This window comes from Panthera tigris, chromosome D1 (assembly GCF_018350195.1).
Source record: "Panthera tigris isolate Pti1 chromosome D1, P.tigris_Pti1_mat1.1, whole genome shotgun sequence".
Classification (NCBI taxonomy): Eukaryota; Metazoa; Chordata; class Mammalia; order Carnivora; family Felidae; genus Panthera; species Panthera tigris.
This window is the reverse complement of record NC_056669.1, coordinates 38,579,205-38,596,108: the sequence shown is the minus strand read 5'-3', so window position 1 is coordinate 38,596,108 and position 16,904 is coordinate 38,579,205. Positions and strand designations below refer to the sequence as shown.

Below are 16,904 nucleotides of genomic sequence, written 5' to 3'. Positions count from 1 at the left end.
GGTGACTGCAAATTGATACGTCGGGAGGACCCGGTGTGGAAACAGTCTTTATGAAGCCCCTGGGGCTACGGCATGTGCCTATCACACACCTTGGAGCAGGATCCTTGACTGGCTGCGTGCTGCCCTAAAATACGCCCTGTTCCTGAGCCCCTGGGCCGGAGCCACGCCCTAGAGGCGGGGCTTCCTGGGTGGGAGTGGTATCTGGGAGTGTCTGTGGCTTCTCCTAATTTTGCTCCTGGGTGTGGAGAACGCTAACAAAGCCAACAGCATTCCCCCTCATATGTTGTCCTATGTCGTGTAACATAAGTCACATGTTTACTTCCAGTTTCTCATGTCAGAGAGCCTTGACCCCATTGGGTAGATCTTGTACCCTGCGTTTCGCATAAGAAAACAGACCCGCTTTGTGCCATAAAGAGTTCCTAGTGGAGATTCTGAACTACAATAGGCAGGGAAGGATTATGTGTCTGTGGGATTAAGGGCGAGGCCTCCCTTGCATTTTTGCTCTGCAGCCCAGCAATCTGATGCAGACCCAGTGACACACATTCTTGTCATTTTACCTTGTCTTATAGGTGACGAAGCCACAAATAGCATGAGCCCTGTAGGGTATGTCAGTGCTGGGAGCGTCTCTTGGTTCTCTCGGTGGAGCTATGATACCAGGCCTGTCTGCCTGCCAGGCCGTCTGCTCATCTGCTGGGCTTTTCTTTCTTCAGCTCCTAGGAGTGGGGGCAGCGGTGGGAACGTAACTCTCCAAGAATGTGTGGGACACCCCAGCGTACAAAAAAAAAGAAGCCTTAAATGATTGTTGATATGTATCTCTATACGCTCTGTGGCCTGGAGCCCTTGAACCTGTTCTCATGTGGCAGGCCATTGGATAAAGATGTGGAAAATCAATTTGTACCAGTGTTGTTACTGGGGTCGGGTTCTTGGGGCTCCACAAGGATAGAAACTTGAGGCTGGACCCCAAAATCAGAGGCACAGGCAAGGCTCTACTGGGGCTACAGCTTGAGCTGAAGGAGACTCAGCACTAACAGACAGTGGTTAGACTGGCCTGCTGAGACACAAGGGAGTAAAAGTTCTAGAGCGAAAACTCCCCCTCAGGTTTCCACTCTGGCTTAATATGCTAATGAAGGGGGGGAAGTACTTCATCTTTTCTTTTTAAAATTTGTTTAAGTTTATTTATTTTGAGAGAGAGAGCACACAAGCAGGGTAAGTTTATTTATTTTGAGAGAGAGAGTGTGGAAGCAGGGTAGGATCAGAGAGAGAGAGGGAGAGAGAGAATCCCAAGCAGTCTCTGCACTTTCTTTGCAGAGCCCCACGCAGGACTCGATCCCACCAACCATGAGATCATGACTTGAGTGGAAATCAAGAGTCCCTTGCTTAACCAACCGAGCCACCCAGGTGCCCCCAAACGGGTTTCATCTTGATTGGTTGGAAGGGCCTCGTCCTGATTGGTTGATATTGGCAGGCAATTCAGGCAGCTCATTGGTGCTTTTAGGAGCCAGGGTCCTCTGTTTTAAGTCCAGCTTGTACGCGGGGCCGCATCTTGGTTCTGCTCTCTAAAAGAAGCGATTTAACAGTAACAGCCAACAGAAAGCGCCGGAGGTACATAATGTTTTCCACTTGGGGCTTGTTCTCATGGTCCCTAACTGTCTCATTGTGGTGATGAGAATGGCTTAGTGTAGAGGTTTTAATTAGGTTCTTAGGTTGCAAGCATATGTCTATACAGAAACACACACACACACCCCCGGCGCACTCCTTTGTATGCATCTACACGTACACATATATACCCTTAATTAGGCCTCAGTTTCATTAGCGGCTTGCTCTCGGTTTTCATTTAAAATTTATAGTCCCGTGACTAGACGGTGTCACCCAAAGCGACATGTGCTTGCACGTGGCCATTCCTGACCCAGATCCACTATGAGAAAACACCACTCTTTGTTTTGTTGAAGTATGTGGGTCCTCAACACCTCTCTGGCGCTGATTTGGTGGGGGGGGGGGGGGGGCGGAGCTGAGGGCGCAGAAAGGTGTTTTCGTGTTGGGGGATTTTTGCCAGTGTGCACTGTTCTCCCTCCAGCTTAGGGCATCCGACCTTTGGCTGCACACTGGAATCGGTTGACGAGTTTTACATACAGGAGCCTGGGCCCTATCCCCCGAGATTCCAATTGACTAGGTCTGGAGGAAGCCTGGGTATTAGGATTTTAAAAGTTCCTCGGCAACTGTCATGGCAGCCAGGGTTGCACCCTGCATTTCTCTAATTTTTCACCTGCTGAAGTAGAAGCCAGGTCAGAATTTGCCTTAGGATCTAGGTCATCTGTGATTCTTAATTTTAGCCTGAGACTTTTAGATTTATAGATGCAGAAGATGAGGCCTGGAAAGGGACAGGTTTCTTCCAGGGTAGTCTTTGCAGTTTGGCCAAAGAGAGAACCCTGACAGGTAATGTCATAGGCATTGGAACTACAATGTTAGACTGATCTCCATGTACTACACCATTCATATTTGGTTTATATTCTTCTTTAGGTTGAGAGTCACTACTACATTATTTTAACTTTACAAGATAAATATCCTAGCTGTCAAAACCTTTTTTTTTTCGCTCTAGTCCACACATGCCTAAGATATATGTGAGCAGAGTTGCAAACCCTTTTTTGTGTGTTGAAGAAACTGAGGAAGATGATGACTAAATCCCCATCTATGGCCTCAATAACTAGTTACTACTAGCTTTGGCCTTGTGAGAAAAGAGCTGATAAAAAAACCCAGCAAGAAATTTCAAATTACTTTCAAATTAGTTCGAGGTTATAGCTGAAAAACATTTTTGTTCTAATGGAATTATCATTTGGTCAAGGATTTTAATTTAAAAAGAAAAGCATGATTCTTTCCCTGGAGTAAACTGAGCTACTCCCCCCCCCCCAGGTTTATTTATTTTGAGAGAGAGAGAGAGAGAGAGAGAGCATGCAAACAGGGGAGGAGCACAGAGAGAGGGAGGGAGAGAATTCCAAGCAGGCTCTAAGCCATCAGCACAGAGCTCATTTCGGGGCTCCAACTCACAAACTGTGAGATCATGACCTGAGCCAAAATCAAGAGTTGGATGATCAACCAACTGGGCCACCCAGGTGTCCTGTAACTAAGCTACTTTTGCCAAAAAGAGCCTTAAATGTGGTGTCCAAGCAGAGAAGTCAGTGCGAGGAGGGAAGAGAGCAGGGGCCGGGCTGCTGAGTGTTCCCACGATGTTGTATGTGCGTATCAGTGTTATTGTAGTGGTATCTCATGTTCAGTGAGTGCCCATAGGATTGAATACTGTGTCACATTTGACTGGAACAGGAAGCACACTCTGGTCTGTGTGTGACAGAGATAAAGTGGAAAGGCGGTGCTTGGTAGAGGGCCGGAACCCATGACCCAGACCCACACTGCCACATGGGGCTCCAGAAACCTTGAGCCGAGCGCTCTGTCCTGGGCTGGGACGTGCTCGTGCTGACACATGGTCTAGCAAAATGGCCAACCCCTCTCTGCATCTTTTAGGTATTCTGCTCTCCCCGTTTTGGTATTTCCTTTGCTGGCCTCCCCACCTCCCTCCTTTCTGTCCCCCACCTTGACCAGCCCAAACTTTGGGACTCATCCAGTTCTGCAGAGGGCTTGATTTTTGTCAGTGTTGCTGCTGCTGCCCTTGGAACCGGGTTGTGTAAAAGCGTCATGACTTCACTCAGTGTCTCTTGAAGATTGTTATTCTGACCTCATGGGTCATTTTGGTGGGTGGCTGGCCTTGCGATAATTCTGAATGGTAACTCTGGAATTTTATGAATCAAAAAGGCAGCTCCGAGTCGAATGTGGGAAAATGCCTCGTGGGCTCTCATGAGTCACACAGGAAGGAGGGAGAGGAGGACTTCGGTGGCACTAATACGCACATTGCTTTTTCCCCAGGACCCTCTCCTGTTTGTTACCGCTCCGGTAGTCCCACCCCGATTCTAGAAGACCCCAACTACTTTTTCCCAGATTTCCAGCTCTATTCTGGGAGGCGCGAGGCATCTGCTTTGACGGTGGAGGCAAAAGGTGGCATCAGGGAAAAAGTTGGTAAGTTCTTTTACCGGCATTTGGTTTGGAAAAGCAAGATGATCATATGTTTCTGATTTTTAGCCTTTTTTTGCATAACTTTTTCTCTATCCTCGCTTTAAGAATCAGCCAGTTGTATTATTGATTGTCTCTTTATTAGTAGGTGCCTTATTTTTAATGGTTTTGCTATGGCGCCAATAGACTATTTTACGATATCATGTGACTCTCAGCAGAGTTCTTATTGCAGGAACTTGAGAGTTACACCATTTATTCCCTAATTTTTCTCTGATTCCTAAGTACTTTTTTTGTACCCTTTCCCAGAATCTTTTTTCCTTCTCTGCTTTCACTTTGATCTCTTTTTTGCAAATAATTCAGAAGCTCAGAAGAAATCCAAAACTATAGTAGGGAGGGAGCTGTTTCCTCTATGAAAACTTCCTGCCTATTTTTGAGGGCTTTTGAGATTGGTAAAACTGGAAGGGAATCTTTAAAATCACTGTAGGGAAGGATCTCACGGTTCTTGGCAAATGTGCTTATGAAAAGGGAATTCAGCAGTTTTCGTGCTGAATGCTTGATGAGACCCCATTCCTTTTATTATTCATCCCAAAAAATCATTTTCTTTTGGAAATATATTTTTATTTAAATTTATATTCAAGTTATTCATAGCATTCATTTTTCTTTGAATTTGCTTTCAAATTTCAGAGCAGTTCTTCTGAGGGTAAGGACTGTGCTCTCTTTACCTTCTGCCTCGGCACCTATCAGAGTGGATGTAACAGATTGGCAGTCAGGATTTGCACAGTGAATGTGTGGCCCATTTCAGCCCACATGGATCTCTTCATCGCTTATTACAGTTATTTGGCAATTCATCTTATGTGGACTTCGAATAATCTTTTAGTGTTTAAAATTTTTTATTGTTGAGCTTTGGGTTTATATGTCAGTTATCATATACATTCCCTGAAGGTAGGGAGTAAGTTCGCTTTTACTGCACATGTGGTCTTGAGAAGCAGATATGAAGCCTGCCCATTTTACAGAGGAGAGAGGTTCAGAGAAGCCAAAAAACTGGCGTGAGATCTCATAGGTGTGATTTGGGATTGTGGGGGCGAGGCAGAGTGATATGATCAGAGCTGAGCTTTAGGAACCAGCCTGCAGAGTTTTTGAATTTGCTGGGCAGGTATTTTCTGAATGCCTTCTGTGTGTCAGGGTTGTATTAGAGGCACTGGAGATACAGCAGGTGAATATTAACAGATAAAGTTTTGCTGTCCGGTTCTTGAATTCTAGTAGAAGAAGACAGATAAGAAATGCAGTGTGGATCAAAGAAAGAGATCAGAGGCAAGTGATATTAGGAGGCTATTCAGGACATTTAGGCAAGTGGTAAGGAGAGCCCAAACCCAGGACGTGGCTGAGGGCATAGAAGTTAGGGTTGCGGTCTTTTGCTGTCTCAGAGACACTAAAAAGGTCATCTAGTGCCACCTTTTCTCATATTTTAATGCCAAAAAGAGTAAAAGTGATGTAACCCTTGACAGCCCATGCCAAAAAAAGGCACAAAGCCAATGACATATATCTGTATATATGCACATGTGTATGTGCAAGTATACGTATATCTATATATTTTGTAAGCATACCCCACCACCTTTATTTTTTCTCATTTCACTGTGGACTGAGAAAAACCAGCTTGGCAGTTGATCAAATGTGGGGAGAAAAGGAGACAAAGGGCCAAAAGTTCATCTGAAATTTCTATCTGGATGACTCATAAATGATAAGGATGTCACTTAGAAAAAAAAAAAAAAAAAGAAACCCACAAAACAAAGAGGCAACCTTGGGGAAGAAAGATGTTTTGAGGGGAGATGATGTGTTCTCTGTACATATAGAAACACAGAGCCATCATTGCATGGAATCGTAGAACTGAGGCTGTTTGGAGATGGTCGAGTTCTGTTCTGTCAATTTGCAGATCAGATTGAGCTCAGAGACAGTAAACGATTTGCTCAAGGTCATGCCAAGGTCATGCCGTAGTAAGAGCTAGAACTTTTACTGTCCTCCTGCTGTATAATTTCCTCAGTACACTACTTATTAGTATTGTTGTGAGATGGATACATTGTATATTTCTTGGCATTCATTAGGTATTCTTTGCTGGTTAAATGTTTGCTCCCCATCACCGGCTTCCCTGGGTTGCGCACTAGGGAGAGCCAGATGAGGTGGTATGATCCTTGCCTTGAAGAAGCTGAGAGTCTTGTGTAAATAAACCATTTCCATCTACCGTGATCATTGCTGTAATGGTGATATTGACAAATGGAGTAGGGACTTAGGAGAAGGAGGGCTCAAGCCTGCTGGGCTGCAGAAGGACACGATTAACTCAGAGGCAGCTGTGAAGCTATCACGTACAGCACGTCTAGGAATTTCCCAAGGAGACATGGTGAGGGGCACCTTTCTAGGGAGAGGGAGCCAAGGCCTAGAGGCAGGAGGGAACTGACGTGTCTGGGAAGTACGTGGTCTTAGGTGCTGGTGGCCTGCACTGTTGCTGGATAAGTAAGGCCATACCTGCTACATCCTAGGGTAGAATGTCAGTTTCATCTGGTAACTAACCCCTGAGGAATCTTGTGCAGGGGAGTGATATTATTAGGTTTTCCTATTCGAACAGTCTTTCAGGGTAATGTGGAAGATAGGTTGAGGTCTAAGGGGTGGGTTTGGAGGTGGGAATGAGAGGCGTGTCAGAGAACTAGATAAGGAGGCTGCTGGAATTGTCTGGGTATGAGACACCAAGGGCTTTGCAGTGTTGTGGAATGAACACAGATTTTGTTGTAGAATGAGTCAGATCCTGGTTCTGGCCTTTGCTCCTCCTGTGACATCTGTCATTGCCTTCTCTGAACCTCCCTCCTCATCTGTAAGATAGGGGAAATGGATATCTGTGTCGTATGATTTTATGTGCCTCATACGATTTTATGTGGAATAAACAAAATAATGTATGGAGAGAATCTAGCACAAAACTTGGCACATCATATACACTTTTCAAATGGTTCTTGGGGTTATATTGTGGTTATTAATAATAAACTTGGAGATTAGGATGGGGATGAGGAAGGTTGGGAGAGATGTTCAGGAGGTAGAATTGACAGGCTGACCTTGGATGTTGGAGGTAGGGGAAAAGGAAGGAATTTTGGAAAACTCCCAGGTTTCTGGCTTGGCAAGGAGTAGATGAGGCAGGGATATGGGGTTTGGTGGGGGTGAGGTTGGGGGTGCAGAAGGCATGTTGAGTTTGAAGAACTAACGGACCGTCTGCTGGTCGTTGTAGGTGTGGGTCCTGAGTCAGTGGCTGAAGACCAGTGGGAGGTGTGATGATGGAGGAAATTCTGTTGAGTGAGGGTGGAGGGCATTCAGGGCAGACTTGTGGGAAACACCAGAATTTAAGGAGCAGGTGGAGAAAAGGGAGTCAGAGAAGTGCACGGAGAGGCAGGGGCTGGAACCAGGGCGGGTGTTGGGAGTGGGAGACCTGGATGCTGAATTAAGAGAGCATTTCAAGAAGCAAATGATCAACGTGCAGAATGCTTCAGAGAGGTGAGGTGCATAATACAGGAGGTGGAAAATCCTCATTGGGCTTGGTTGCTAATCAGAGCAGTAGGGAGGGTGTTGAATGGAGCATCTGGAAAGTGGAGACCAGCGAGTGCAGATCGCTTACTGAGGGCAATCAGAAGAGAAGGGGAGGAGAGATACACGGGCGGCAGTTAGGGAGACATGGGTAGGGCCAAGAAAAGGGGATTCCTTTTTGCTTGATCTTGGTTTTTGGCTTGCATTTATTTTTTAAGATGGGGAAGATTTGGCATGTTTGTGTGCGGAAGGGAAGGGGCCGGTGGGGCGTTTAAAGGAAGGGGAGAGGGGAAGGACAGAGCAAGGCCCAGCAGGAAGCGGGAGGCCTGGCAGTGGAGAGTGGTAGAGACGCTTTGAATTGGAGAAACACTTCCTGAGAAACTGCAGGGTAAATTGAGGTGGCAGGGTATTTGAAATCTTGTCTTTAAGTGCTACTGTGGCTCGAATGTTTATTATTCACCATGCATCAGCAGGCCGGTATTCCTGTGGAATATCCTGATACCTTTCTCCCGCGTTTATCTTTCAGTTGAGGATCCTCTGTGCAACTTCCACTCCCCAAACTTCCTGAGGATCTCAGAGGTGGAAATGAGAGGTTCCGAGGATGCGGCAGCTGGAACAGTGTTGCAGCGGCTGATCCAGGAACAACTGCGGTATGGTACCCCGACCGAGAACATGAACTTGCTGGCCATTCAGCACCAGGCCACAGGGAGTGCAGGACCAGCCCACCCTCCAAACAACTTTTCTTCCACGGAAAACCTCACCCAAGAAGACCCACAAATGGTCTACCAGTCGGCACGCCAGGAACCGCAGGGTCAAGAACACCAGGTGGACAACACGGTGATGGAGAAGCAGGTGCGGCCCACACAGCCTCAGCAGAACAATGAGGAGCTGCCCACTTACGAGGAGGCCAAGGCCCAGTCCCAGTTCTTCAGAGGGCAGCAGCAGCAGCAGCAGCAGCAGCAGCAGCAGCAGGGGGCTATCGGCCATGGCTACTACATGGCTGGGGGCACCAGTCAGAAGGCCCGGACTGAGGGGAGGCCCACGGTGAACCGCGCCAACAGCGGGCAGGCACATAAGGACGAGGCGCTCAAAGAGCTTAAGCAGGGCCACGTCCGCTCACTCAGTGAGAGAATCATGCAGCTGTCCCTGGAGAGGACCGGAGCTAAGCAGCACCTCCCTGGCTCAGGGAGCGGAAAAGGGTTCAAGGCGGGAGGGGGCCCCTCCCCCGCCCAGCCCGCAGGCAAAGCGCTGGACCCCCGGGGTCCTCCACCTGAGTACCCCTACAAGACCAAGCAGATGATGTCCCCGGTCAGCAAGACCCAGGAGCATGGACTTTTCTACAGTGACCAGCACCCAGGGATGCTCCACGAGATGGTCAAGCCATACCCTGCTCCTCAGCCTGCGAGAACAGAGGTGGCCGTGCTGAGGTACCAGCCGCCCCCGGAGTACGGGGTCACGAGGTGATTATCAAGCCCAGAGGTTTTAGTCTGGCGCGTCAGAATTCAACCCATTATGTTCTTAGTGCTTGTTATTTTCAAGGCATGTTAGGTTTTTGCCATCAGTTTTTTTTTTTTTTTTCCTGTGCATAATATTTAATAAGCCACTTCTTGGCCAAAATACGTAGAGTGAAACAGAACAGAGAGCAACTAGGGATATTCTCCAAATGTACCAGAAGGCAACTGGGGATTTCTGAGTTGAGGGGAGGAGACTCCGTTGTTGGCTGTCCTGGGGAGCTGTGCCCAGTGGCCAGGCAAGGCAGCAATTTTCCTGGCTGGCTTTGTGGAGAGCGTCCAACTCCCGGAGCATGTTATTACCGTGGGGTTTTATGGAGCCTTTCTTCATTGTAGATTGGAAAGGAAAACGTAGTCTGATCGCTAGAACCGAGGAGTTAAAGAGGCCATAGAAATCATGTAGTCTCCCCTCCATATTGAACAGATGAGAAACTAAAACCTAGAGAGATTCACACATTTCCACAGCCCACAGCTCCGAGGCTTCTGGAGCTAGGCTCACGTGTCCCGACCGTCAAAATCTCTCCCCTCCGTTGTGCTAATTCTAATCCCTCTTCTGATGACCCGGTGCATTCAGCAGCACTTGCTGACTGTAAACTCTGTGCAGCCTTGTACCAAGTTCAGAGATAGAGAAAGACTCCCTGCCCTCCAGAACCCGAGGGTGCTGTCCCCGGGGAGCCCGCCTCTGAGTCCATCGCTGCCATGCAGCATGCTGTGTGCTCAGAACCAGGGAGATAGTATGACTCACAACTGGAGGGGTGGTGGAAGAGCCCCACAGGGGAGGTGACCTCCAAACAGGGTCTTGAAGGACGAGCAGGATCTGTGGGGAAATCATGCGAAGAGAGGAGGTAGCAGAGTGCGCCGTGCAGGGGGCGTGCCGCCTGTTTGTCTCGAATGAGCAGCAGTGCCGCTGGTGGGGGCAGTTTGGCCAGCAGTGGCAGAGGTGTGTTAGAACAGGGAGCGGAGACCGACTGGTAGAGGGCTTTGGGAGTCCTACTCTGGAGTTTGGAATTTAGCCGTAAGCGATCGGGAAAGCCAGTGTTTTCAAGTCGGGACTCTGGTGATGTTTATTAGGCTGACCTCAGGGGCAGTGAAGGGTGGTGATGAAGCAGAGGAACAGGACTGGGGACCATGCGGACCTTCAGGAACAATTTCAATGGTCCAGCGAGGAATTGGGGCCAAGTTTGAGGCCAGAGGGGTAGGGGAGAGTCACATACTGTGAGAGGCGCGGAAGCAGAATTGGTGGGATTTAATGACTGATCAGGTATGGAAGCTGAGGAATCATAGGGCAATTGGAAACCAAGCTCTCAAGGGAGAAATTGGGTCTGAAGATACAAATTTGGGAGTTCCCGGCATTTCGATGTTACCGAGCTTCTTGGGGAGAGTGTGGAGCGTGAGAAGAACAGGCAAGGGGCCACCGCCTGTTACTGGCTATGTCTTCATTTTCACAGAGGGCCTTATTTATCTGTTTCTAAATCAGACGAGTCGAGTTTTCCCTGTGCGACCCCAGCAACTGGGCGCAGGGCATACCTTGGCTGTCCATCTTCCGAAAAGGGTGTGACTGGGCCCTGGCAGGAAGAGAGCCGGCCGACGTGCCCTTTTCTTCCCAGCTGCTGACACGTTTCCATGCACTGGGCCAGAAGTGCCAGCTTGGGAGCAGTACACTACCTTTTAGACCTCTGACGGGCTGCAGAACTCATTCTTCCTAAAGGGGGCACAGCCTGACCCCACTGAGGAATCCAAGATGGGGCCCATGGGGCTCTTGCCTCTTACCCTTTTATAGTTCCTTAAGCCACAGGAGACATTTAAACTTCCAAAGCACCAGGTTTGAAGAAGTAGGGGGGAAAGAGTCTTCATATCTCCAATTGGTGCCACATCGATTCCAGAGACTTGTGTAAAGTAGTCTGTGATGTTTATCGCACGATCATATCAGAGTTTGGTTTGTGATACTTCACAGTTTTTCCTAAACATTTAACTTAGCCTCTAGAGCTTGGTAGAAGGTGGGAGTATCCCCACATCAAGCCACTTCCCTTTGGCTTTACAGCAGTGCCTAAAGTGGGTCATTCTGCTTTTCATCATTTGGCAGTACGTGCGATATGGAGTGGCGAGATATGGGAAGGGGAGGAGGGAAACGCCAACAGGAGATGTACCCAGTTATTTGTGGAAAGTGTCGTTTGTCTCAAAGCTATGACATTAAAAAGAAGAAATGCATGAGGGATTTGAGCCAATTGCCAGTCTCGGCAGCCGGATTGACATGGCACATCAAAATGGCGCAGGGGACGTAACAGACAGACCATTGAGGCTTGGCCCCAGAGCTACAAGGGCCCTTTGTGAGCCTGGCCATGGCGAGCCAGCATGGCTCCGGCGGCACAGCCCTGGGCTGACAGAGTAAACAAAGTTGTATCCACACCAGCCCTGCTCCAGACACATCCACCGTGGTCTGAACTTCAAGGGTTGGATCTGAAACTCAGCAGCGTGTGATGTTCAAGTTTTCTTTGAGCCAAGAGATGAGCAGGGCTCCTTTTAATTTCATGGATACGTTCTCTTGTGCCGAAAGGGCTATCTGTTTGTCATTTATGGCAATGGTTTCAGAAGCCTGATGAGTCAAATAGACTCCTGGACGTGAAGGAAAAGCCACTGAGTGAGATCATGGAGTCCATCGCCTTGCCTTGTGATGCAAAAAATGGGCTCAGTAGGTGGTGAAGATTCATTCAGTGGTTTTGTCCAACCCTTTACTTTGTTCAGACTTCACTGATTTTTTTGCCTAGAGGTGGAAAGGTCCAAAAGACGAGTGAGACAAGAGTGTAGAGCTTATGATAAGAGGAGTATGAACTTGGAGTTCTGGCCTTCATAATACTGACTCACCATAGCTTATAAATTCACCTGCCTTGATCTGCTGAAGACGGACATGTGTGGTAGTCTGTTGTAAAGCGTGTTAGTCTCCTCTGGTGGGAACCCCATGGAGAGCCTATCAGTCAAAGCCTCCTTGACTTGTACCACCTTGGCCTTTGTTGTGGGTGAGGCTGATGGAGACGGGGAGACCGAGGTCCTGCTGAGGTGGCTGGGGGGACCTCCAGGGAACAAGAGCCAGCCATGGATGAAGGCTCTGGTTCTTTTTCTGCTCCATACTTCTTACCCTTCAACCCAGAAGTAGAAATGGACGGATACAAAGGAGGACAAGGTGAAAATTGGACAGGCTGTTCTATGTAGAATTGTGCTTTAAAAAAAAAAAAAAAAAAGGCAAGCATTTGGGTGTTCATTCTGACTCAGTTTGTGGAAACAGGACACTTCTAGAAGTAGTGACTTGGGGTACGGGACTGTACTGTGAATGGAAGCGAACGCGTGAGTGGGTGCTGGTGGGTGAGCTGACCTCTGTCACAGCGCTTGGAGTACGTTAATCAAATGCATGTTTGCTTTCCAAAGAAATCTGACCATATTTCCAAAAGTGGAAGCCGAAGATGCCAAAGAATTACTCAAAATATCCTACTTTCTTAATACAATTACTGTTAATATTTTTCCTATACACATTAAGTTTTTCACGTGTTGTAATCCTAGATTATATTCAGTTTAGTATCGTAGCTTTTTTTAGGTAGTTTTGTATCACATTCTTTTTGCAGTGTGTAATTTCCATAGCCATCCTTTTTATTGCTGTGTAATATTTTATAGAACATATAACTTACATCATTTTTTCTATAAATAGTGTAATGAACATCATCATGCATATCAAATTTTTCATGCACTGGCCCCTAACCCTTAACCTCTGACCCTTATCCTAATCCTGACCCTGAAACTAGCCTGGCCCTCTTGAGGGGCTTCTGGGCTGCAAGGTGCTAGGCATATACCTTACCCCTCACCCTGGCCCTAGCCCTGATCTTGGCCTTGACCCTGACCCTAACCCTGGATCTGGGAGAGTGGCTTCCTGAATGCACAATGGAAGAGGCTGAGAGGCAGCCTGACTGTTCTGGAGAAGAGTCCAAACATTTAAGAATTGGTAGTATTTCAGGGCGCCTGGGTGGCTCAGTCGGTTGAGTGACCAACTCTTGATTTCTGCTCAGGTCATGAACACACCATTGTGGAATTGAGCCCCCAGTCAGGTTCTGCCATGACAGAGTGTTGCCTGCTTGGGATTCTCGCTCTCCTTCTCTCTCTGCCCCTCCCCTGCTGGCTCTCTCACTCTCTCTCTCTCTCTCAAAATAAATAAAACTTAAAAAAAAAAAAAAAGAATTGATAGTATTTCTGAAAATGAGTTTGAAGGTGGAGATAAAAACAGAAGGACCAGTTGAAAGTCTATTTAAAGAGTCTTTGGAGCCCAGGTTCCCTCCTTGCTTCAGATCAGTGGATGGTTACCCTGTCTGTTCTCACCCCACCTGTTCTCTGGAGGGGGTCTCTGAACTTTTGGTTTACTTCTTTAGGAATCATTGTTTGGAGTTGAAATTATTGGGTACATTGTAACAAACCTTTAATGACTTGTGATTCCAGATACCTTTGTAAAAATATGATAGTGCCTGTATCACTGCCCTTTGACCAACATTAGTCACTACAGTTACAAAAACTTTGCTAATTTAATAGGCAGATGGCATTAATGATTTTAATTTGCAATTCTAAGCTAGGTTATTGGGGGGTTATTTTACTAGTTAGATGGATTTGGTCTTGAAAATCAACTGTGTTTTTTGTTCGTATGATCTATATGTTATAATGGATTCAGAGTACACTAAAACCTGTTTCCTCTAATGCTTGCCCTGATTTTCCAGTTTCTAGAACTCTTTATGCTGGGCCTGCTGTGTAGGTTACCTCATCCTGGCTCTCTCCTGCAGTTCTGAGGGGTGGGTGGCGTCACCGTCACTGTCATATGGTGTGGGGGGAGGTCCATGATGTGCGTGGTAAACCCTCAGGCTTAGAGGTGAGTTAAAGTAACGTAGTCCCAGGCACCAGCGTGGGAAGTGCAGGAGCCAGTGGGCAAACCTGGGTTTCTCTGCCACACGCTGCAGCTCCCAGAAAGTGAGCCCTCGGCCACCCCACTGTATGTTGCAGTAGAGGCAAAAATACGGTTTTTATTTGGTAGCTCTCCTCTGGCGAATTTCTAATCAGATGTATATATCACACCTGATATCCAGCCTGTGCTCTGCCCACTTCTGTGTTTTGCAGGAGGTCTAGAATACTGATGACGTATTCCAGACTCTAGGGGGAAAGGCCTCCAGATGCCCTCTTTGTCTCCAGGTATCTTAGAAGGCCTAGGAGCAAACTTAAGCTTGCTGACGGCTGTAGCTGTGAGCTACGGCTGGCTTCTGGCTTACTTTCATTTGGAGGGGGGGACCGAGGCAGTGTTGTCTGCCTTAGCCTCTTTTTAGCAGAATGCTTCAGTTACGGAAGAGAGGGTACTATTTTAATGACTAACTTTTGGGGCGCCTGGGTGGCTCAGTCGGTTAAGCGGCCGACTTCGGCCCAGGTCATGATCTCGCGGTCCGTGAGTTCAAGCCCCGCGTCGGGCTCTGTGCTGACAGCTCAGAGCCTGGAGCCTGTTTCCGATTCTGTGTCTCCCTCTCTCTGACCCTCCCCCGTTCATGCTCTGTCTCTCTCTGTCTCAAAAATAAATAAACGTTAAAAAATTTTTTTAAAAAAAAATAATGACTAACTTTTATGGCTCAGGCAGTATGGATTTGGAAAAAGACTAAAAATGACTCCTGTCCACGAAGAGAGCACTCTCTTTCCACCTGTCCATTGCCCTTTTTTGCCCTGTATTTTGGCTGATCCGCCTCATCAGCATAGGGGGCTTGATTTCCTAGCTTCCCGGGAGCAGAGAAAAGAGTGGTGACTGTTTACTAATATTTTATTCATCTGTGAATGTATTAATTTGATATTTAGTATGTAGGTGGATACGTTATAAAGGCCTGAAATGGTGGTGTTTGACCCAGCCCGCTGTCCGAGGCTGGTAAAAGATGATGGAGCAAGAGGTGCTGTGGACTTCCTTGCACAGAGAAGCTTGCTTGCTTCTCCCCAGGGGCCCGTCATCTCCACCACCCTCTTCCCAGCAGGACAGGGGCTTGCCATTTCCTGTAGTCAGAGAGGGAACATGTGGGTGTAACTAATGTCCTAAACCGCTCATGTTTTCCTTAAAAAGTGCACTGTGAATTCTGCCCCCCCCCCGCCCCTCCCCCCGAGAAACCTCCAGGGCTGGCTTTATTTAGGATAGATGACATTCTCTGGGAACATGCCAAATGAGGGTTCAGGGAGGAGGGAGGGAGCAAGAGGGGACACAGCCAAGGAGCACATGTGGCAAATGAAAGAGAGAGAACACCTCTCCCCAGGAAACTCCTGTCAATCCAACTGTGCAGCCAGAGTGCAGTTTAAAACACAAACAAGCATAAAGATTCATGCTAAAGAGCAGGGCTTACTTGGTGGGCTTGGCTGGAGGTTTGGAATGTGCCGTATTGCAAGAAAGAGTGTTTGGTGGTCCCATCGTACTTTGAGTCGGAAATGCCTGGAGGAGGAAGGAGAATTTTCAGAGTAAGTGTGTTTCCAGAGTGGCGATTTGTGGTTCATCCAGTTATGAAAATGAATTGCTATGTAGGACAAAAGGTAAGCCAGATCCAGAGTTGTTGGATTAAAGACTATGCATTGCCCTTAACAAAAATGAGGCTATGGAGCCTCGTTTAAATTCCACCAGCTAAACGTGTGTTTTGAATACCAGCATTAGAATTTAGGAGTTTCTACAGTTTTTAAGCTGGATTATGGCTGGATGAGCTAGGTAAAATGCGGTTTATTCTGAGAAATGGCTCTGCAGTATGGGAATTTCAAAGGCTAGGGTCAAGTTCAGGTTACTTTCTCAGGAAACCTAACACAATTCCAGCTATGATGCATTAAACAAGTGACTTCTTCAAACAAGAGGATTGTCTATATCCATCCTGCATAGCAATAAATCTGATCTTAGTTTACGCAAGACTGGAGTCTTAATTTGGGCATTTACGAGTCTTACCGGTGTCTCCACAGCCAACGGGTCTGGGTGGGGAGGCTGTGGGTTTGAGAGAAGATTTGAGGAGTTTTGAGTTCTGTCTCTTCTGTTTTGCAGTCAGTTGTGTTAAGTTCTCTGAGCCTCAGTTTCCTTATCTGCAACTTGTTACGGTTGATGTTTTCTAAAACTAACTGATTTTTCACTGCCAAAAAAAGAAAAAAGAAGGAAAATGGAAATTACCCGCAGTCCCATTATCCAGACTAACCATTGTTAAATACTCTGTTTTCTGTGTTGCTTTGAGGGTCAGAAAATTATAAGAAAATACTGTTAGGTTGGAAAATTCTATGTAAATAGGTATTTTTGCTTAAGGAGAAGTCTTAAAATTTGAACCTCTTCACCATGAGCCAAGAAGCTCTTTATTATTTCATTTCATTTTTTCATTCCTTTACCTCGTTTTGTTTACTTTCTGATTATAACAATGCAGTTTTTTGGCTTATCTTTATTTTCTAATTTTTGTAAAGTTCATGTATTCCTTAGACAATGAATTTTTGTTTTAAGTAGCCATACATGTTCGTTGTGGAAATTATATAAAGAAAAATAGGACAAGAAAAAAAAATCCATAATCCCATCACTTAGCATTAGTCACTCTGACCCTTTGTTATAATTCCTTCCAGTCATTTTCCTGCACATTGTTTTTCACACATACTAGGTGAAATTCGAATATGTGTCTTATCTTGAGAATTTAAAAAAATCCTGGGGTGCCTGGGTGGCTCAGTCGGTTGAGCATCTGACTTAGGCTCAGGTCATGATCTCACAGCTTATGAGTTGGAGCC

The 16,904-nt window shown here is 46.8% G+C and overlaps 1 protein-coding gene across 5 annotated transcripts in view; it reads left to right on the top strand.

Moving 5' to 3' along the window:
* The window catches only part of AMOTL1 (angiomotin like 1), a 145,787-nt gene that overhangs the window by 76,123 nt on the left and 52,760 nt on the right, over positions 1-16,904 (top strand). For all 5 annotated transcript variants that reach the window (XM_042957682.1, XM_042957681.1, XM_042957680.1 and 2 more), the window contains 2 exons: positions 3,913-4,062; positions 8,141-9,074. In XM_042957682.1, coding sequence (XP_042813616.1) covers positions 3,913-4,062; positions 8,141-9,074 — 1,084 coding nt within the window. The remainder of the gene's footprint in view (positions 1-3,912; positions 4,063-8,140; positions 9,075-16,904) is intronic.